The following is a 22,026-nucleotide window of genomic DNA, read 5'->3' as shown; positions in this document are numbered from 1 at the left end:
CCTGTAGTGCGTTTTGGCAAAACGGTTTTGCCATGCGCCGGAGCCGCATTGATGTCGCGAAGGCAGCGCTCATTTACCGGTTAGGTTATGTTTTGCCTCTCTGGCGAAAATGTTACGAGTTTAGAATGCCGCACTGCGTGCGCAGTTTTTTAGTAACACCAGTGTCAAACAAGATGTCCAGAGATGTGGAGTGCCACGATGGAGCAATGTCACGCGAGTGTGGCTGCGCTGGACGTCAGCAAACGAGGTCTTCGTTCGCCCTTTTGTGCTCCGTGCGTCGTTCCTTGCATGGTGGGGCCGCGGAGTGCCCCGCTGTTTTGCCGCCACACGAAGTGTGCACCTGCCAGTTCTTTGAGCGAGCGAGCAGTTAGCGGGCATGCCGATGGCGGCTGGGCGTTAATGGCGCGCGCTCCTCTCGTTCGCAGGTATCCCGAGGCCGTCCGTGTATCCGCTCACCTCGCCGGGCCAGTACACGCACAGCATGTTCTCCCAGGAGTTTGCGCAACAACTGCACTGGTGAGTGGTGGTAGTAGCGCACCGTGCGCGCACCGGCGCGAGACCCGCCGCCGTGTTTGGCCGCTGCCTGTTCTTCCGGCCAACGCACCCTTTGCTCTCGGCGCTCCTCGTGCGCGGTGGGGAGGGACGCGCCGAAACGGCTCCGGCCAACTTTTGAAGCAGAGGACGACAGCCCTCGCACCACCGACCGGCTCTCGGAGCGCGCAGGTGATGATGCGATGCGCGGAGGGCGCACAGGCAAAGTTTCTAGGTGGCTTTGGCACAGGACCCCACCGGCGGCTCACAGTGATGCGCTGTGGGGCGAGTTTGTACTCGGCTGAGCTGGACGTGACGGCAGTAATAAAAGTTGACGGACACACGGCGCTTATCCTGTGTGTCTTTTCGGTAGTCTGCCCAAAACTTGTTCGCACTGTCATGTCTAGTTTGGGGGGGGGGGGGGGTGAAGCCAACCCCATCAGTCTCCCAGCAGCTATCGGCGACCCGTGGAAACCTATTGCCGCACTGGCGACGCTGCCTTCTCCATGAACCTGCAGCCAACAAAATCAGTCTCGGTGTTGGTGCCACGTGAGTTTTCATTCCACATACCAAGAGCTGAAATAAATGTCGATTTCGCCTCAAACGAACTGTCTATCTACATCCGAAATTTATACCTTTCGGTTGATTAGCCTTATCTCCGATGACTGTAGATCGGATGCTATTAGCAGTTTTTGGGTTTGCCCTTCCACCTTCACGACCCTCGGCTTCAACCCTCACCGGTGGAAAACTGTCGAAAACAGTCCAGAAAATGGGGCGAGGAGCCTTTAAATTTGAACGACCACCAAGTGGAGCGCCTCGTGCTTTGACACTGGACACGGCCGCACTGCTTTGCGCGTGCTCAGCCGGAGTTATCAGCGCACGTGTGCGGCCGCAATACCGAGGCGGACTCTAACATTTGCGGAGTTCCATTTTGAACGTCGTAAAGTTTCTCCCGTTGAACAAATTTGCGACAGAAGTTCAAAACCTTTAATTATTTTGGGACCTCTCTAGAACTCTGCAGTGACGATGTTTCCCTGTCATTGCTAATTTTATTCGCTTAAGATCCGAAGTCATTTGCGGGGCCGATTTCTGCAATTTTGTATCGGGCCGTCCGTAACATGAACGTGCGCCCCGTTGCCCCCTCTGATGGCGCAAATACCTCTTCCACAACCGCTCGCTGTTCGCATCTGCTTTCGCGTGCGCCTGAATTCCATCGCTGTATACTTGGGGATCGCTGAAGGCCGCGGCGTGCTTTTGTTGCAGAACGTGTCGCTTCCTTGTTCCCCCGCGCCTTATTGCCGGAGCAAGTTCCAATACACGGGCGTCGGCGTCCCCTTCCGTTTCCCTTCGACCGACGGTGGCGCAGCAGCGAAGCCGCGGGCCGCCATCGTCCGCGTCCTTCCTGCCCGGCTGCAGCATCCGGACCCGGGCGCTTCTCCTCTTCCCTTGACACTTTTGTCTTCATTGGCGGTGCCGAGGTGCTCACGTTTTTCGCTGTAATTCGCGAGACGGAGGCCCGCGCTTCTCGAGGGAGAAAACCTAATTACGAAGCGAGGGCGGAGGTCCGCAGTGCAGCGGGTCGCGGATTGAATTGCAAATGGAGAAGAATCTCGGAGGAGCATGAATTAACGATTAATCTCCGCGCCACTGCCGAGAGCTCCCCAGCTTTTCGCGAGACCCCCTCTCCGCGCACATCGGGCCGATCTTTTTCGCCTCTTCATTGGCCGCGCTCTCTGCTGTTCGTCTTCATCGCCACTCCATCGCTGGCTCCGACTCGGGCCTCTGAATCCGAGTCGTGGGCACCCTTCGCAGTAATCGAATCGGCTTGCTCTTCGTTTGCTGCACGTTTCCCTCTCCTCGCTCGCTGCCCGCCGGAATAATGGCGCCCGGGAAGACGTGCGTCGCGAGAAGCCGCCGCCTGGGGTAACTAAAAGAACGCTGCTCTTCTCCCCGGGCCGGGCGGGGTTAGTATCTCGTGGTGCACACCTGTGCATACATGTTCCTTGTATCGCGGTGCAGCGTGCAATACGTGCAGGTCTTCTTGCCGGGCGCGGCGTAAGCGGTTTCCCTTTTTCGTCTCGCCTTTTTTTTTTTTTTCTTCTCTTTTTATTTCACTGGTCGGGGTGGCAGATTTCCAGCTCGTCCGATTATTCTGTTGTTCTTGTGAGAGTTATGCGAAGAATTTTCGCGCAGCTACTACTGCATGGGGCAGCCTGCGTCGTGTAAAGTTTAATGTTTAGGAAATTGTTTTAGCAGGTTTCTGAAAAGATACAAGGAGCTATCGGTTACTGTCGACGACGAATTGTGCAAACATTAGTCAGCGTTCTGCAAAGTATTTTTGCAGTGTTCGTATTCGTCGAGGGGACTTAATGCTTTGTGCGAAATATCTCTGTTCTGCACTAGGCTCCTTAACGGTCTGCCCTTTGAGCGAAATTGCCGAAGGTGGCCGTTTGTAAGAATTTTATAGTTAACACAAAATTTGCCTTATTACTTCTTTCTAACCACGTTGTTTGCCAGTTGAATTGGCCGCATCAGTGTATTGCTGAATGCGCCTTTCTGGTATTGGGGATAATTGGTTTTGTACCATGTTGAGCTGGTCTGCCTCGTCTGAACCGAGACGCACCTTCAAAAGTTTTCTCAGACATTTCGAGGCGTCTCCATTACGTCATGGTGTGCGCGAACGATGTTTTCGGGGGCATTTGGCGTATTTCGTCACCACGCTGAACCCATTCATTCGAAATAATGTCGCCAAGTTTAATGAATGTCCAAAGCAGAGTTGTTTGTCTTTTTCCCGCGGTACTCGCATACCTTGCGTTCTCATTGCTTTCAAAATGAGACATCGTTGTTGTTTTTCTATGATAATGTTGCTGCCACCGCAATAGCCTTCACAGGGTTTAGCTTGAACATAAAGGGGGGGGGAAGCAGCATTACAGCGGGGGCCCGCCATTTTTCTGAAACCGAAACGGCGGCACGTTCGCTTTCAGATTAGATTTCTGCGCGCAGTTGCTGGCGCATTTCGTTTTAAAGTGTTCTTTTCTCGTACCCTCGGTGGGACGCACCGGAGAACTTCGTTTACCTGGAAGAGCCGGGCGGGTATTCGAACGCGCGGGGGGGGGGGGCACGAACACGTGTACAAAACCAAGATGAGGCCGGGGAGGAGGGGGGGAAAGTGTGCGTAGCTTCCGCACGGTCGCGCGCTACCGAGGAGCTCGGGAGATCCACTTGAAGCCGCCGTTCAATTTGCCTGCGGGCAGAGTCGTATACGGGCGGGCGCAGGCACTCAAGCCTAAGCGAATGGAGAGCGCGGGCTCTCTCTCGGCAGCAGATGGACTCGCCGCGATCGAGCGACGTACGCTCCGAATCACTCGAGCTGGCGGCCTCTACCAGGGCTCCTTCTGCATTCATTTCCCCACCGCTAGCGTGGACGAGAAATGCGCCCTCGGTGCGCGGAACACGATCCAGCCGCTGGCTCTGGCTTCGGGGTCTCCTTTTTTGGCCTCGCTGTTTTTTTTTTTGTTTTTTTTTTCCTCACCTCAAGCGCCGTCTTCTTAGCAAACTGTTGCCGGGAATTCTCCTTTCCCCTGTATTTTAATGGTTGCAACTTTCGCAACAGGCAGGGATAGTTTCGCCGTGTTTTTTGGCGCTGCCTGTAGTCTTTTCGGTTTGTACGTGAAACGAGTGTGCTGCGCTGTGCGGACGTGCGTACCGATGCAGCTTGTTATTTGATGCCTCCACCGCGTATTTTGGACGCCTTCGGAACGTCCCGGGTCTGGTGAATTTTCCCGTAACGCTTCCCATTTTCCGGCCTTGTGGCCGGCATTGGGAAAGAATGCAGGCCCAGCGGACAGCCTAATTTAGTTTCGCGGGCGGCGGGTGCAGCGGCGTATCGATTGGTACGAGCCGGAATTCCGGAGCATCCACGACTGCCGTGCACGAGCTCGGGAAGCGCGCGCGGGCTTGTTAGGGTAATTGGCAGGCGAAGAGCGCTTCTCCGCAGACTCCGCAGCGCCGCAGTGAAGCGGCCCGCGCGCCCCCTGCTTGCCGCAGGCGATCCGGCGAAACCGCGCGCGCGCCCCGGAGCGCCTGGCGGGCCGCGCAATCCGCGCGCGCACCTGCCGAAGGTGAAGGGGGGCTCAGTGCTTTTGGGGCCCGCCGGTTCTGCATTTCTGCGCGCCCGAGCGCCTTCTTGCGGCTCTTCTTTTTCGCCACGCATCTAAATTTGGGAGCCTCGGAGTAAAGCAAATGCAGCGCGCATACCGAGCGCGGCAATTCAATGTTTGTAAGCGCGACGTTGCTTGCGGGCATCGCCGGCTTGCCCTACAGCCACAGCTCGCAGCGGATGCTACGCGTGCGGCGTGGGACGCGTGCCTGGTTGACGTCCGCAGCTTCCAGTCTTTTAAGTGGGCTGTTTGACACGACCTTACAGACATCTGAGGCTTGCGAAAGGTGTGGCGTGGCCCAAGCTGCCACAGCGAACGCCATGCTTTGCACTGCAGTGCCTCGTATTTTCTTTAATATATTCTATTGCGCAAGTCGTATTGCGCAGGCCGGGCGTCGCAGTGACAGGTAATACCGGTGCGCTGCGATCAAGATTGACCGGCGAAAACTATAGGCGTCTATTTTAGGAAGAGAGAGCGAGATAAAGAGAGGCAGGCCAATTATCGGGAGCGGGATTTTTAGTTTATGCGCGAGCACATGTTCCTCGGTGAGAACGAAATAGAAATACTGTAATGGTAGCGTTCCCCAGCGTGTTCCTTGTGCTACGCCCTCTTGGATAAACGACCGTTAAAACATTGGCCTAAACCAATGACTTCGCATTTTTCCGAAGCTACGTGAACTTAGCGCATTTTGAAAATGTAGCTTTTAGATAAACGAGAAAAGTGTCCGTGCCACCTGTGGATGAGTAGCAGCGAACAACGCGCCCTGTGCGCGGTTGCACACGGGGTCACGACACAAGCGTAATTGGAGACCACTGAAAACTTCAGTTTGTTCGAGTACTTTACAATGAAATTTCGTTGCTACGTTTTTAAATGCCCATGTAGTTTGGGCAAATCGTCGAGGGAGTGCGACATCCCCGCCGGTGAGGAGATCTCCTTTCATGTGCTGCCCAACGACGAACCTCGGCGAAGCAAGTGGCTACGTTTTGTGAACTTTGCAAACGGAGGAGAAAGAGAGCTAAAGGAAGTACGAGTGTGCTCGCTTCATTTCCGAGGAAGTGATTACGGCAGGGACCCTTACGTTAGCTCACTCCTGGGACGTGCTGGCGCTCGTCGCCGACTTCGTCAAATCGCCGTCGAAGCTCTCTGACCTTGGGGGAAAAAAATGCCGTACACACTGCGCATTGACGCTCGTATCTTTCTGGTCGAAGCAGAGAGCTCGCGCGAACGGCTTTCCATACACGACACCGGCCAACTGGCATAAGCGATACTGCTACTGAAATTAAACTATTATTAACCGTAATAAAAATACGGCACATACGTACCAGTCTGTATTCGTCCGTCGCGACGGGGCTGACGAGGGAGCGGTGCCGACGGCTGGGCGTTCGTCTGTTGTGGCTATCGCGGAATGGTCGCTTTCCGGTCCATCCGCGTATCCCACAACTCCTGCCGCTCGTGCACTTAGAAGCATTGAGCGTTCAAGTGGTGTGAGGTTGTTAAATGCAAGCCCGAGCTTCTCGGCGAGAGTTTTGTTCTCCGGATCAGGCGATTCCATGACTAGAGCTGCGGGTGCACTAGGTTTTACTAGTATTTTTAAAATGACCGCCGTCTCGGTTTCGGCATGAGTTCCGGTTCCTGTTTGATTCCCGCGTGTGGGTGCTATATGGAGTCGACATACTGAGTATCTGTTTCATGGACCGCCTCGTATGACGCCATTGTTCACGTCACGAAATGTGCAATTTAGCGGGAGATTTAAAATTTTGGCTTAAATTGCCTTATTTCTAAGTGAATAAAGCATCGTTTGCTTCCGGGAAAGCGCTTAGGGTACTATGAAACACCTAATCCTTCGAATAAAACACGCTTTTGTTTTCTCTTCATGGCTCATTTAAGCGTGGACGCTCATATCCTTCCGGTGGCGCATAGGAACTCAACCTTGCGTCTGGCGATGCTATTGCGCGTTGCCACAGTGCCGACTTCTTTTTTTTTTTTTTAATTCTGTAACGAGGCGCTATGACCGGATGTTCTCATGCAAATGCGATTCAGAGCGCGAAAAATACTTTCTCCCCGTCTGTAAAGTTACCATAACAGAAAAGGTTATTCGTAGAATTGTGAACGCATGTTGAACGTTACTGCGAATTTTCAGTGCCTGGTGGTGGGATAGGTGCACGAAACTGTACTGGACGGCTCCTTAATTACAGTGAAACATCGGTAGTTCGAACTTCAGTAATTCGAATTTACGGATAATTCCAACTGCGCACCACTGCGCCGGCGGCTTGGCGCCTGACAAAGGGCCAGAGAAAGGCACCCTCTGCCTTCACACTAGACTGCGCCACCTCCAGAGCAAAAAGAAAAAGTACAATGGGGCAAAACCAATCTGAACCACCCATGGCGTTCGTTTTGGAAGACGTATTCTGCGTAGACTTACGCCAGTGGGGACGGGAGTGCGGCGGTGTGTGGTGCGCTGACAGGTGGGCAGTCATTTCTCGGGTCAGAAGCGCAGACTGTGTCGCTGCCAGTGGCGGTGAGGATGATGAGGAGGACGAAACACCAGTGCGGCCATCCTCTCTGAAGTCGTGGCCTGACGCCTCCCGGAGTCTCTTCAGTTTTGAAGAAGCCTAAGAGAAGGCTTCCCGCTACAAGCGCTCGTTAAAGCAAGAAGGGCTGGCTGCCGCTTTTAACGACTAAAGACACGCAACAAACACAAAACTTTTCAAGCATTAAAAGTCTTGACACGTCCTGCTGCTTCCCAATCAGTCTACTAATGTTATTATTTGCTTTCATTGGTTCGAACTTTTATTGATTCGAACTAAGATGGCATTCCCTTGCGGTTCGAATTAACGAGCTTTTGCTGTTTACCGAACATGGATTTTACGATGGACAGTCTTGACAATCGATTTTCATCAGTCGTAGATGCCGGGACTGTATATGACTCGCCCTTTACGTACAGGAATTTTAGCTATGTCTTCTTTCGCAAGCGAGATATCAAAAGCTTGAGATAGGCGTTAAGCAGCTCTGGCGCTTGCAAAGCATTTGAAAAATATAGCTCGACCTAAGTGAGTGTAATTGTCACCCGCACAATACACAGAAAAAAGTATGTGTTAATTTTTCCGTTAACTTTCTCTTCGTACTCTTTTCGAATGCTATTAAAGCGCCCGGGTAGTGGCTCAGCTGTTCTACTTTTAAGCTTAAGGTCATGGGTTTGAACCCGTGGGGACGAAATTCAAGCCGCCCGTGCGTGCACACGACGTTGAGTCCGCGTCGAAGAATCGCGCTAAAATGGCCCTGGTTTTACCACGGAGTGGTGAACGTCATTCGTGGCTCGATACCATGGCATGACTACAGTGGGTCCGTGCGTCAACGACGTTTACTTGCTTCGTGTAGTCGAAAATGCACACACGTGTACCTCCTTCAGGCACTCTAGCTCGGATGGTGCCCGACACACGGTGACGCGAGGCTTCTTCCGGAGGCGGCAGCCCATTTTTGTCCTGGGAGGAGGATCGGGAAGCGAAAAAGGGTGGGAGTGCGGATAGTGGTCAGCCTCTTAACTGCAGGAGGCCGCGGGCCTGTGCCGAATCCGGGGCGGGCTGCTTGTCGCTCCGGTGCCGAGCTGGTCAGGGAAAGGGTAAGATAACAACAGAAAAAAAAAACAATAGGTTAAAGGACACGGGAGGCAACCAGCAAGTTGGTTTCAAACGAAAGTGCGCTCTTCCTAGCGCCATTTTAGAGTTGATTCGATGCCGAAAGGTGCCTTAATTGCTGAGAAATCGCTAATCGAACGTGACGCAAACAGCGAGTGCAGCCGCCGTTTGCGTCACGGTAAAGCGGAAGCAAGCGAGGCTGCAGTGGTGTATAACGGTATAGAAGCAACCGAATACAATGTATACCACGTACCGAGTGGTTTGGTCAGTTTCGGTCAACCAGTCGTGCTTTCCCGAACTCCCACATCTTTTGTAGCTCCGTACCACTGATCAAAATGTTCCTTAATGGGACCCGTGATCAGTATTGCCGCTTTGTTGGAGAGAAACATATTTTCCTTTTGAGGCCCCCCAAATGTTGGCATTGAACCAACGCAGCGTGGTGCACAGTTGCTTGACACGTCGTTAGAATCGCGAGTGAGCGAGCGAGCGAGCGAGAGAGAGAGAGAGAGAGAGAGAGAGAGAGAGAGAGAGAGAGAGAGAGAGAGAGAGAGAGAGAGAGAGAGAGAGAGAGAGAGAGAGAGAGAGAGCGGGGGGGGGGGGGGGGTGGCTGTGCTCGCGACCATTGTACATGCTTGCGGACTATTTCTCACCGTTTCTCACCGTAGGCCACTACGTGGTGTGTTTCGGAGTGGTCGCACTAGCCCGAAGCACGGCAACACTTACTTTTAGAAAGTTTCAGCCTAAATGCGGCGATTTTTTTTTTGTTCCGCCACCCACCTTTTTTTTTTTTTTTTTTTTGTCCGTTAATTTTCTTCGGTTCGAGCGCACGTTTTTCTCACTCGCTCGTTCGAAGGACCGATGCCGCCTGTATTTGTAACGGACAGCTCTTTGCTGACGTGCATTATGAAATGACCTTATGTTCTGGGTCAAATGGCTCAAGATATCTTTTGGGTGAAAAAAGTTCGCAAGTGTGAACTACCTCCTCGATGCGCGCGTGTAGGGCTGGTATACCTTTTAATTTTCAAGGACTGGGGTCGGTGTAGTGTTTCCTCCAGAATGCGGCCCCATTGAGCTGAATCGGGCTTCAAAACAGCGACGGCAGGAAACCTGCCCGTGCCCGTCAAGATATGCGCCGCATACAACAAAGAATGCGCTAACAGACCCTTCCCTTTTGCACCGGCGCTGTTAGAAGACGCAGAGTAAGCGTGATCCTTTTGCGTTTCCTTCTGCGTGTCTAATTTTAGTTCTCATCCATCGGTGACATGACTCCTAGTCCCGCGACCAGACCACCCGGCAATACAAGTGGTGTAAGGCTGGATTGGATGTTCCCTCTTTACTTTTTTGCATTTTGACCGCGGCGAAATATTGCGCCAGGAGTACCCGGACCAAGTCGACGAGCCCGACTCAATTCTGCTTCCACGAACCGTTCGTTGCCCGCAACAAATAGTTTACTTTCGAAAATACAAAGAGGGCTTCCGTCCGTCACCTGCCTATGCCTGAAGACTTCGTGAGAGATTTGCACAACAGCGCGGCCAAAGTGTTTATTGAAATATCATTTCGTGCATCTTTTTGGGTCACAGAATTTTTAAATTAATATATTGGTTGCGGTGGCAGGGCTATCTCGGCTTAGTTACTGTATTTTTTCCTGGAGAAAAATACGCGGAATGATTAGGAACGAGATGTACGTCACGAAAATCTGTGGACCGAAAATACGCTGCGTGTTCACGTTCTGTTGCGTAGCTCAACATGTGTTCGGATAAACAAGTACAGCGCCGTTTTTCGCACTTTCCCTATGAAAACCTATCCGTCGCCCGGTCAAGGCTGTTGACACCATGTCGTATCGTCACCACTTCGCTCAACTGACTTCTGATTGATTGTAGGTTTTAACGCGCCGACGCAACGCAGGCGATTAGGCGCGCCGTAGTGGAGGGCTCCGGATTAATTTTGACCACCTGGGGATCTTTAACTAGCGCCGAAATCTCAACTGACTTCTAGACGTGGCGTAAGCTTTGGTTGTCTCAATCGGAGAAAGGAATCTATCACACGCTACGGTCCATTCTTGCAAGGACGTTAGTTTATGCTGCGCTAACGAACGCTAATTGCGTCGTTGGCCGCATAAAATAAAACTTCGCAAGCGTTAAGGCAAAGCGGAAGCAATGCTAGAGAAACCGGCATTCCCCTATCTTGTGCCGCAGCAGTTTTAAACTTTTTTTGTCGGAATCCCATTGAATGACGCAAGAGGAATAATAAAGGGACAGCGGTAACCGCAGAAGCTGCTATGGGAGCCGGCAGGAGAGAAAAGTAGCACGGCGGAGCAGTGCCATTTTTTTCCGTTGCGCGGCGTGTCGGACGTAGCAGCAGTGTATCAAAGTGGTCGTCGGTACCTGCTCTCGATACGCCTCGGCGGGGGAAGGGGCGTCGGCCTCTGTCTCGCTCGGCGAGCTTGTGAACCGGAAGAGCGAGACTGCGGCGGAAGTCATTCGCTGGGTGGCCGCTATCGATTGGTCCCTTTCTCTAATGAACTCGAAGGCCGGGCCCGTGCGCGCCGTCCAATGGGCGCCTGCCGTGGGGCGACACGTGATCGACGGGGGCTCGCAGGGGAGGAGGAGTCTGCGCACTTGGCTAGGGCCCCGGGTGGGATTTGCATTCGTCGCGTCCCTCCGTCGTCCCCCCCAGTGTTGTTAAACGCCAGCCGATCCGCTTACTTTTTTTCTCCCCCCCCCCCCCTCCCTCGATATCATTAGTGCGCTTTTTACTTCTCCCCTCTCCTTGTTATCGAACACTCGGACGGACTTTGGCTGCTGACGGTGCTTTCGCTTGCCCGTGGGGCTGCTGCCGACCGAAATTTAATTCATTTGCGCTCCTCGCGAGGCCCTGCGTGGAGCGACACTCTTTGGTTTTCGGCGTGTGCGCCCCGCCGGGAGGAAGAACCGTCCGTTAATGGTTCACCAATCCTGGATTGGTGTGTGTGACGCCGTCGCCGGTTGAACACAGCTTACGCGACTTGGCTGTCAGTTGGTGATAGCCCAGATTCTGCGTATACGTTGAACTAATGTCGAAGAGTAGCAGATATGCTGCGTTGCAGTAACACCTCGTTAGTGCGTACCAGGTCAAGCTGTAGCTTACCGCAAAAAAAAAAAAAAAAAAAAAAAAAGCAGCCATGTCGAAGCTCCATGAAAGAATTCCCAACTTTGTTTTAATCGGTTAATCCATACACTTTTTCAGCAGTATGTTTACCTCTCCTGATGAGGTTCTACCGTAATACGAATTTCGCATTAGAGTGAGGGAGGAAAGTGGGAGGGGGGGGGGGGTGAGAGGGGGTTTATACAGTGTCGTTCCGTGCGCATGTTGATACATTTACCAAGAAGCAAGGTTTTAAATTAAAGCTCAGCAGTCACATGGCAGCGTAGGATTGTGAGGAATTTTTCACCATTGCATGGGCTGTCCGATTCGAGATGCAGTAGAGCAGTACAGAGTCCGATATACCTAAGCGTTGGCGCCGCGTTGGTCTTCTTTTATTTTTATTTTTTTAACGCCTCGCTATCGCAAGACCTATCGGAGACCGGGAAATAAATGTTATACTCTCTCTCTCTTTCTGCCTCTTCAAATTCTAAGACCGAAAGTACGTGGAAATTCTCACAAATTTCTATTTTGGAGTTATCATAAGTAGCATTTGAACCTGCGGGTTTCATACGTGTTTTCTTTTTATTTTTGTTCTGAAGGTCTCCTGTGTCGTGGTATTCGTATGCGCACTTAGGTCTAAAATGTCAAGCCACGATTTATCTCGCGCTGTTATTGCTAGTTTTCTCTACAGCGTGACGACACGTCACTGCAAAGAGACACGCATTAAAGCACCGTTTTTATGTTTTAAGCTCGGAAGCGGTAGGCTCCCCTCCTCGAAAAAAAATTGTGGTTGATTCGTCTCTCATGGGAATCGGTAAAACACGAAAGTGAAATGTAGAGCGAAATCTGCAGCTGAGCATCATTTGCGAGTCGGCAGCTTTCTTGTGGGCGTGCTTGGTGAGCGACGAAGTGCTGGCGGGTCATTTCGGCAAAGGTGTACTGGCGTCATTTCCGTGACGGATATGATGCCAGTGAAATTTTGGTGTATCCCGGCATAAAACACTTTTGTGCTAAAATATAAATCCCAAAAACGAACGACCCTAAGTATAACGTACTCTTTGGTTCTAAAGGTTGCTTCCCCGCAAGAAGACCCTGTGTGCAGGGGTGCATCCTTTACAGGCCGCTTGCTTCGTTGTAATGGCGTCACTTCCGTGACGCATATGACGTCAGTCAAATATTTATGTATCCCGGAATAAAACACTTTCGTGTTAAAAAAAAAAAAAAAACGACTGTCGGTGAAAGAATGCCGCGCGAGCAAGAAAGAGCGTTGCCGGAGGAAGCGTTCCAAGTGCGTCGTCTGCTACTTCTCTTCATACCACCGCTGACCCTCTCCCCAGCACTGCGACCATTTAGGAACAGCGTTCTAGAAGTAACCATGCGAGGCGTTGCGGCCGCCATAAGTGCTCACGGAGAGCGCAGTAGCTGCACGGGATGCACGGAGGACGACATATGGAGAGGAGGTTGGCGTATTTATACACGTGAGCCGGGTTCCGGCTCACGTGGCCTTGTCTCCTCGGGTTTGTGCAGCGTATATCCTTCATTGCCTTTCAGTAGTGTCAGTGAGTGGATGGGCCGAGAACTTTGACCGGTATCGATTCACAGCGTGGCACTCGTCGATGTAAACAACGGCGTAAGCGACGCCAAGCTCAACGTGCGCCCATTGGCCCCGAAGTTGTGCATGGCTAAACTAAAGAAAAAAAAATTAAAAACTAGACAGCCAAGCGGCGCTCGTATCTACGAAGCGCTACGATTCGCATTGAACCTAGTAAAAAAGTTTTTTTTTTTTTTTTTTTTTTTTTTTTTTTTTTTTTTTTTTAAGGTTGCGTTGCTTCTGACGCCAAACGAAAGGCTTCAGTCTAGCCTCGGTAGTCGGCATCTCCAGCGCAGCGCGCCAGCTGAGCTTCACTGCATTTCACGCCACACACTCCTCTCGTCTATCACTTCATCGCAGGTATTCCCATGAGAGCACGCGTGGTCAACTGGGTTACTTGGTGCGTACTGGCTGCTGCTTCCGTTTGGCGTTGGGAGAACAAACGGGCCTGCAGCGCATACGGAGACGCGAATATGCACCCTGCTCGTCTCCTTCTCTTTTCCTCCGTAAAGGCAGACGAAAGAAATGGAGGGCGTTGCTAAATTATCGAATAGTGAATGCCGCATTAAACAACACTGGTTTCGGGATAGCTATGTACGATTCGGGAAAATAGTTGTAGTGTGTACAAAAAGGGCCGCCTGCACACCAAGCAGGCTCCGGGGTTTTCATCTGATGGGTTTGGGTTAGGGAAGCTCGCGCTCGTCGACTTGTTTGTCTAGTTTGGCGCGGTGCTCCACCGAATGTCTCCGCCACTTACGCATTTTTGTGTAGATACTATAGTTCATCTCACAAGCTACCTGCAGCACTGTGGAGGCTACATTGTTATCAATAGTGCGCCCGCTGAGGGCGCCTAATCCGCCGTGAAGGGGGTCCTGAAAGGACACTCCCTTCTCCCCTCTCGGCAAGTGGCACCGCACGGCCCCAGAAGCCCCAGCGCCTTTTGTCGCTTCCTTCGCGGTGAGTTAGGCGCCCTGAGGGGGACAACAATGTAGCCTCCACAGTGCTGCAGGTAGCTTGTGAGATGAACTATAGTCATTGCACATTTCTCGGCTGGGCTACTTGGCGAAGGAAATAATGCTTACGCGTTACGGGTAGTGACCACACATCCGCCGAGCGTTGTCCCGGATTCATTGCAATGCCAACGTCAGGGCGGTACTGCAGACTCGGACATAGTTCTTGCAGGTACGCAGTTCTGGGAAGCGAAAAACGGCCCGCTGTCAGCCCACGTAGCGCGCAGCTCTGCCTGCCACTCTACGGGCGCTCTGAAGGCGTCTCCTAGCTCGACTTGCCGCACAGCTTGCAACAGCTGGCCCCAGGCACGAGCGGTGGCTCTCGGCCCGTCTTTTCGGCGCGCACACCCGCGGTGGCCCGCTTATGGAGGGAACGAAGCGACGTGCGCTCTGACCGGTGCTCGGTATACAGGATCGAACGAATCGTGGGTGTGCGGCCTAGTCAGTGAGTGGGTGGCACCCCGTGAGACCGCCTGCATTGACATCTATACGGTCAGTCGGGAACCCTGCTTGGCGCCAGAATAGTGCCGGATTGATATGTGATGGATCGCCTAGTGGCGCGGCGAAGCCAAAAATAATAGTAATAATAAAAATAAAACCAAGAACGTAAGAACACTACACTGGTGTCTTACAAAATGAAGCTCAAGCACTCCGTTGAACTGCCCCGTCTTGCCACCAAAACTCCAACCGCCGTTTTGTAGTGGCCGTATAGCTGCACCCGGGCTGTCACCATTGCCGCCCCCGTCAGTTCCAGTTTCCTTCGGCTTCCTGAACCCAAGTGCAATTGACTGCGACGATGTACGGGCAATGGTAAAAATACCCGGACATGCGGTCCGACTGTGCGGAATGGTTGCCCAGAGGTTCACTTCAGTGTACGGGGCGTGCTCGCATAAAGGTGCATGTATTAGCTGCCGGAAGCTTCTGCAACGTCGTCCTCTCTAACAGCGCAGCTATTCGCGAGGCGATCATTTGCTTCCGACAGATGCAAGTGCTGTCAGCGCATAAGGGAACTGAAGTCAGGCCCGTGACCCTGGGCCATTAATGTGGCATTTTTACCCCCCCCCCCTTTACACACACACACGCACACACACACACACCACACACGTACGCACACACACACACAAAACTGATTGTATGCTTCGACCAAGATGCCCAAACATACAGGTTCTTGAAACCATCTGTGCTTTTACTTTTTTTAATGATGGTCACATACGCTTGTAACTGACCTTTCTTTTAACGAGCTATCGCATACTACTAGAACGAACGTTTAAACGCCTCGCGTGAGTCACGTTTGCCATGGTGAACTTTTTAATGGATACAGCACTATTATTACATTGGTACCGATACAACGGCGTTGGCGGAGGTTATAAGACGCCCTCTAAACGATAAGGTAAGCTAATAAACTCAGTAATGAACCTTATGTTCGTAGTTGAGCCTACGAGAGCACATCATGAGATATCAAAACTTGAGATTCACTAGTCGGCCTTTCAACGAGGCACTGCGGAGATTTTTGGCTGTGTAATCACTACTGTACACTTTGCAACCACTGTACCGATTTTTAATTTCTTTATTTGCAAAGTATTGCTTCTTTCGAGAGGGGAATTCCCCAAACTGAAAGGTAAACAAATCTTGTTCGTTAAGTTCATTCACCTTGCAGCACGACTGTGAGAGGTACCTCCACAGTTTGCGTGCAGAAAGGGATGTACGGGATCGGCGGCGCGTCCTCCTCGAAGAAGGGTCGTTTATTTTTCTTGCAAGATCAAGGGGCATAACAAAGGGGGAAAGAGAGGAGGAGGAAGGGGTGGGAGGGGTAAAAAGACGAACTTGTAAGCGTCAACCATGCATACATGCACAAGAGAGAGGAGCGCGCGTGCTTTCTCTTTTCACCCATGTGGTGGTAGTAGTGGTAGTTTGTGCGTTGCCAGGGCCATCTGTGAGCGGTTTCGCAAGGCAAGACCAGGCGGGCCGTAGACGTCTGGTTGCGGAGCGGTTTCAGGGATATCGGAATCCGGCTGCAGGCTTTACTCCGTGCGCTTGCATGTATTTATGCTTTGCAAATTTAGAGAGAGGCTCGGTGGCTTGTGTTGCTGTGGGGAAGCTCTGAACACGGGCATGATTATTTTTGTTACCTATACGCAAAGTGCATTCAGAAGCATGAATGTTCTGTTGCGGAACACGCGGCACATCTCCGCGCCTTGGGCACGCTCGAGTTCCGTGCGTCGTGTGGCACAGGGGCGCCACCTATGATCGCTATTTGTAATGATGACGGCGGGTCAACCGAGGGCCGTCCGGCAGCCGGCATCGCGTAATATGTGCGCGCACGCGTTCGCTTAAACACTTAAAAAAAAAAAAAAAAAGGAGAAGGAGAAGAAGAGAGGGAGAGCGAAATCCAGAACTGGGCGGGTTTTAGTGCTGCAGTGGAAGTGAGGACAAGGCCAAATTATAATAATTAGTTGGTGCTCAGCCGGGGACGTCCGTTCGTGATCAAACACGATTAGTCCCGGTGTGCACCGAGCTCGATAGCCCCTCCCTGTCCAGCTCCTCGTACCAAGAGATGAGGGGTAATTGGTCGAAATCCCTTCCCTGTAATATGCACTTGTTCGTCCAAGATGCATGTTCCTAACTCTTATAGTAGGTTTGCATTTATGTTATAGTCTTCATCATTTCGAATACCGAGAATAAATGCGTGACAATTAAGTTAACTAGCATTAATAGGCAAAATTTTCTGGAACCATTCGAGCCATTTTGACATAACTTTATGTAATCTTTTAATTTGATGTAATTTGACCAAACAGTATAATTAGTCTTAAAAATAAACTGCCACAAAGTCAGTGGTAAAGGGCATTAAGGCACAAGCTTGAAAACCTCTGAACAGTGCGTCTGGAAGATTTTTCATGTTTGCTGCTAAAAAGCACCGTTGCCATGCCTGCAAGTTCTGACATCTTATTCCATGAAAGAGAGAGAAAAGGAGAGAGAGACTCCTGCCCTGTTTGTCGAGTACTTTTTGTTGCCAAGCAAATGCAACAAAGCCATAAAGAAAGTGCAGTCTTCTTTCGTTTTAACAGCGATAACCATTCTTTCTTTCTGCCTTCTTAAATGCAATGAAAGACAGTAACAAAGGTCTTAAAAGTCTGCAAACGGTGCTGTGGTAACATTCGGACACATCTGTACAGGTTACCTTGGGGATACGAAAATTATTACACGGCATGGCAAATTAAAGCATTTTGGGTAAGGCCTCCCCTTGTCCACTAGCGATTGCACCAGCGTATTTTTTGTTAGTGTTATTCTGTACGTGGCTTTCTGCAGATTCCTAAACCCTAACTAACTAAATAGAGTAACCAGTGAGTGAATAGAGCTCTTCATGTGGGGCTCATTTTACATTAATGAGGAACTATCAATTACTACCAATCAAACACAATAAACCCTCATATTATAATGAAATAGCTTTGTGCAAAATCACGCTTTCTTCGAAGTTCTTGGTGGCCGCCACTCCACTGCATAGACAGCAAATTATATCCGCTTTTAAACAAATGCTGCCTCTAAAAAAAGTCAGTTTCTTGTCCCGAGAACCTAGTTATAATGAGGGCTTACTGTACTATCAATTAGAAATGGCTTAATATGGCTAAGTCGAACATATTTTGCTTCAAGCTGGGTATGTGATCACATGTGATACCAGTTCCCCGAGCATTGTGAGATAATTGTGTGGGATGAAAGTCTTGCTCAGAGAAAATAGGTGTTCGGCAAGGTACAAGTGCAAAAGTGTGCGACCATGCTGTGCATTGCTAAACTGGAATTTGCACTTATTTAAACTTGTTGGAATTTGCACTTATCTGGCAGTATTGAAGCATGAAGTAAAGGCTTATTGCAGAGTAGTTAAATAGAAGTTGAGGTTAAATAGACGCATGATCCTCCCACAGTCTGCCCATTTTGTCTGGTTGCCAATGGAAGCCTATATTCCCAGTTCAATTCTGAATTATAACGTAGGACTACATGAGATCAAATCATCAAGTACTTGGCTGCTAGACAATAGGAATTGTCTTGATGCCTCGGTCTTTTAAGAGGGACACTCTGTATATGTCTACGAATGAGCCAGGCTTGTGGGGAAAAAAAAAAATAAGAGAGAGAGAGATTGTCATCAATTGTTTGTTCTGGTGAATACTTCATATATTTTATATTTGACCCTTAGTTATTGGGTAAGATCAATTTCTGAAATGCAAGCCTGCTATTGTTCAGCAGTCGAACAGTGGTAAGGTTAAATATGAAAGCGAGCTGATATAATAGCTTCCAGCGAAAACGCATTTTATTGCAGTGTATTGTTCACTTTCACTCCTTTTTCTCGAACTCTGTTGCACTTCGGGCATTGCTTTAGTCCATTAAGCGAAGATGATGGTGCTCGTCTGCTGTGCAGCTTGCAGTAACTGCTTGCACTTCCTGTCGTGTGTGTAGCAACAAAGAGTGCTGTAGAGTACACATTGGTTTTTTGCTCATGACTGCATGTGCTGTCCCCATGTGATGGGGGATTTGTGTTTGCAGGCACTCAGCAGCTGCTGGCATGTACCCAATGCCCCCGATGGCTTCCGGGGGCTTCAGGGGAGGCAGCAGTTATGCGCCGCCTTTGCCGAGGCTCACGCCTCCTCTGCTGCCTCCGAGCATCATGCCGCATAGCCTCCACCCGGCTCTAGTCACTCCGGGCCCTAAACAAGAACTTTCCTCCCCCCTCCCTGACACGAGGTACGTGCCCTTATCGCGTCTGTGCACTTCTCAGCCAGGCGGGGCCAGCGATCTCATTTGCCATGCTCTTCTCATTGCAAGACCTCATTGCCACAGCAGTTTAGCAAACCAGGCAGTTTCATTCAGTCCAGTTGCCATCGGAAAAAGCACGAGAGATTTGTACCTACATTTGTGAACAGGCACTTTTAAGGCCCCCAGAGACTGCATACCAGCAGTCATCAGTCTGGCACGTAGGTTGGTTTTAGGCGCTGTCGTAGATGCAAAATCTTTGTGCTCGATTTGTTTTCCAGCACCCCATTGGTATAAGGTGTATGTACAACTGTTAGGTGCAAAACATTCCGAGGCCCCAATAAACCGGTTTTCTGGGCATGTGCGCTCAATTCTTGAGTATGCTGCCTTGGTCTTGGGACCCAAAGACAAATTCTTATGATTAAAGTAAAGGCAATTTAAAATCATGCTGTGTGCTTCGTTACTAACTCATACAGTTACGATATTAACGCTCTGTCTCAGGTGTCTCCAACACACCACGTCTAGGTGTAGAGGTAGGTGAGCAGGTAGCTGCGGATCAACATTACTAACTTAAGTCAACCATCCAGACGAAGGGGTAAGAGTAATAAAATTGGTGAATTTTCATGCCGCAAATTTGCATTCCAAACGTCATTTTTTTTCTAAAATCTGTTGAAGAGCGGAAGCCCTGCTTGACACTGTTGTTATTACCCATTCTGAAATGGTATCCACTGCGCTCCGGAAGCAGTTGCGTACAGGTGGAACATGACTTGTAGCTGTTTTCATTGAGTGTGCCGCTGCGATCTTCTGTTTTTGCTGCAATTGGTGTATGCTGCTGTAATCCCACAAAGCATTGTACTTCCTTTTTTATTCTTTGTTATTATGCATGTTTCTGGATTTATTCTGAATATATTCCCTACAAGAATGCCTTAGGGCAAATGTAGATGTGTTAATAAGCAAACAAGGAAACACTGCCGCAGCGTCTGCTTCGCCACCAGCTGCGCGCAGCGATCATGCAGGGAGCTATGCTCTGACTATCAAGACAGACGAAAAGAGAATGGATGCAGGCAGCAAGCCTGCATTCATACCGAAAAGCGATCTGAATTTTTTTCCTCCCCGTTTAGTTTCTGAATGAAATAATAACGTTTCATAGTTTACTGTTTTGTTTTGACCCCCACCTTTTTTTTTTCAGTTCCAGTTTTCGTTTGTTCTGACACCGAACTGATTTTTTTTTTTTTTTTTTTTTTTTTTTTTTTTTTTTTTTTTTTCCCGTTTAGCTCCTGAACGAAATAATAACGTTTCCTAGTTTACTGTTTGGTTTTGACCCCCCCCCCCCCCCCCTTTTTTTTTTTCGGTTCCGGTTTTCATTTGTCCCGACACCGGGATTGCCATTCTTAACTTGTACCAGAGCATAGACCCCAGAGTGTTTCAGAAATCAGATAAAAAATAGACACAAGGTTTAAATTACAGGTTCAAACTGCTCAAACAAGAATTACCAGGGGTACAGAATGCCTTCCTCCTTTAAAAACAAGATATGAATTGTGGCTTATTGAAACAAGGACAGGCAGTGACGATGAGGGGTGCGGGGGAGTGATGTGCAGCAGCACTGAAGCAGCTGGGCCCTTGCCAACGCAGTGTGGCCTTTCCATTTCCCAGGCACCCGCTGGCCATGTACCACCAGCTGGACTCCAAGTGCCACCCCGTGCGGCCAAGCTCGCGCAGCGATTTGGTGAACGGCGTGTCGGGCCTCAACGGCCATGGCGGGGGGCCCCCTCCCGGCCAGCCCTCGGGGCACCCTGCCAGCAATGGCAGCAGCAGCCAACCGCACCAGCCACAGCAGCAGCAGCATAACGGCACGGAGAAGAAGCCCCAAAAGCCGACTAACCACGTCAAGAAGCCCCTCAATGCCTTCATGCTGTACATGAAGGAAATGCGTGCCAAGGTAGTCGCTGAGTGCACCCTCAAGGAGAGCGCGGCCATCAACCAGATCCTCGGGCGAAGGGTACGGCCAACATCCCGCATTCCTGCCGCCATGGGGCCGGCTGAAGGGATTTCCTTTTTTTGTCCCAGTGCGCACAATGGAGAGCTTCCCATATGCACTCCGGTGATGCATGGCGTCGTTCTTTGAAAAATCTAATAGAGAAGCAGTCCTTTAAATGAACCACAGGGCGTAGTTTGCTGATCGCCAGCCTACGCAAGAAAAAAAAGGCAGACAATGTGTGTTGAAAGCCAAGCCATGACATGTGCATTATACATTGGGGCTGTAAATTCTTCCCAGGCAGTTTGAAGTCGGACTTAATTTAATGTTATTTCCTGCATGCAGGGCCACAGTTGTTTCAATTTGCAGACATTTATTTCAGTTTTCATTGAAAGCAGCTGCTGTTGATTGACCTCAGACTGATTTCACCATCGAAGCAGTCATTGAGCCATCACTTCTAGCATGTCCTGAGCTGAGCAAGTGGTTTGACTCTACATCGGCATCGCTGAGCTAATATAGGACCAGAACATCCTTGCACTGTGCACCGTCTATAGACTTTTCACGTGTCGCACTGATGGTCCCCAACACACACGCTGCTTCCTTTTTTTTTTACTTCTTTTATTTCCTTCTTTCTTCTCTCTCTTCCTCCTCACTTCCTAATGCAACGTTATTCCCTCCTCCCCACACTGCGGAGTAGCAGGTAGGCGTTAACATGCCGGCAGACCTCTCTGCTTTCCTCTAATAAAGAGCTCTCTCTCTCTCTCTCTCTCTCTCTCTCTCTCTCTCTCTCTCTCTCTCTCTCTCTCTCTCTCTCTCTCTCTCTCTCTCTCTCTCTCTCTCTCTCTCTCTCTCTCTCTTCATTGAATAGTATTTAATATTCAGGCAGTTTGATTGCCATTCATGGCAATTTGTATCGAGACACAGAGGACAGGAAAAGGTTACGTTCTTTTTAAGCAGAAATGGCTTTTTCTAACTATTTAATTACTCCTTCCGCTACTTGTTGTATACCCAGTCAACTTTTCAATTTACTGTCGCAGATGGATGTGTGGTCGGTGACACATCTTCATTGGAATTGACGGCCCGTGAAAACTTAGACACTGTTGCAGTCACCATTAAAATAGTTGTCCGACTGAGGTATTAGTCTCAGACAAACAATTAATGTCATGAATCATGCCACTTGCATCTGCAGCTGTGTAGCGATGTCATATTAATTCCAAATGCCTTTGCCTCTGTTTGTTCTGCACGCTTCGATCAAATGCTG

The 22,026-nt window shown here is 50.2% G+C and overlaps 1 protein-coding gene across 7 annotated transcripts in view; it reads left to right on the top strand.

Moving 5' to 3' along the window:
* The window catches only part of Pan (transcription factor pangolin), a 229,668-nt gene that overhangs the window by 197,001 nt on the left and 10,641 nt on the right, over positions 1-22,026 (top strand). For 6 of the 7 annotated variants that reach the window (XM_077685778.1, XM_077685754.1, XM_077685772.1 and 3 more), the window contains 3 exons: positions 426-516; positions 18,584-18,781; positions 20,423-20,789. In XM_077685778.1, the coding sequence (XP_077541904.1) occupies positions 426-516; positions 18,584-18,781; positions 20,423-20,789 (656 nt within the window). The remainder of the gene's footprint in view (positions 1-425; positions 517-18,583; positions 18,782-20,422; positions 20,790-22,026) is intronic. The other variant, XM_077685764.1, reaches the window with a different exon arrangement.

The sequence above is a fragment of the Haemaphysalis longicornis genome, unplaced genomic scaffold (assembly GCF_048455015.1).
Source record: "Haemaphysalis longicornis isolate Haplotype H1 unplaced genomic scaffold, Haemaphysalis longicornis Haplotype H1 scaffold_1, whole genome shotgun sequence".
Classification (NCBI taxonomy): domain Eukaryota; kingdom Metazoa; phylum Arthropoda; class Arachnida; order Ixodida; family Ixodidae; genus Haemaphysalis; species Haemaphysalis longicornis.
Note: the sequence above shows the minus strand (reverse complement) of the source record. Positions and strands in the feature narration are given on the sequence as shown.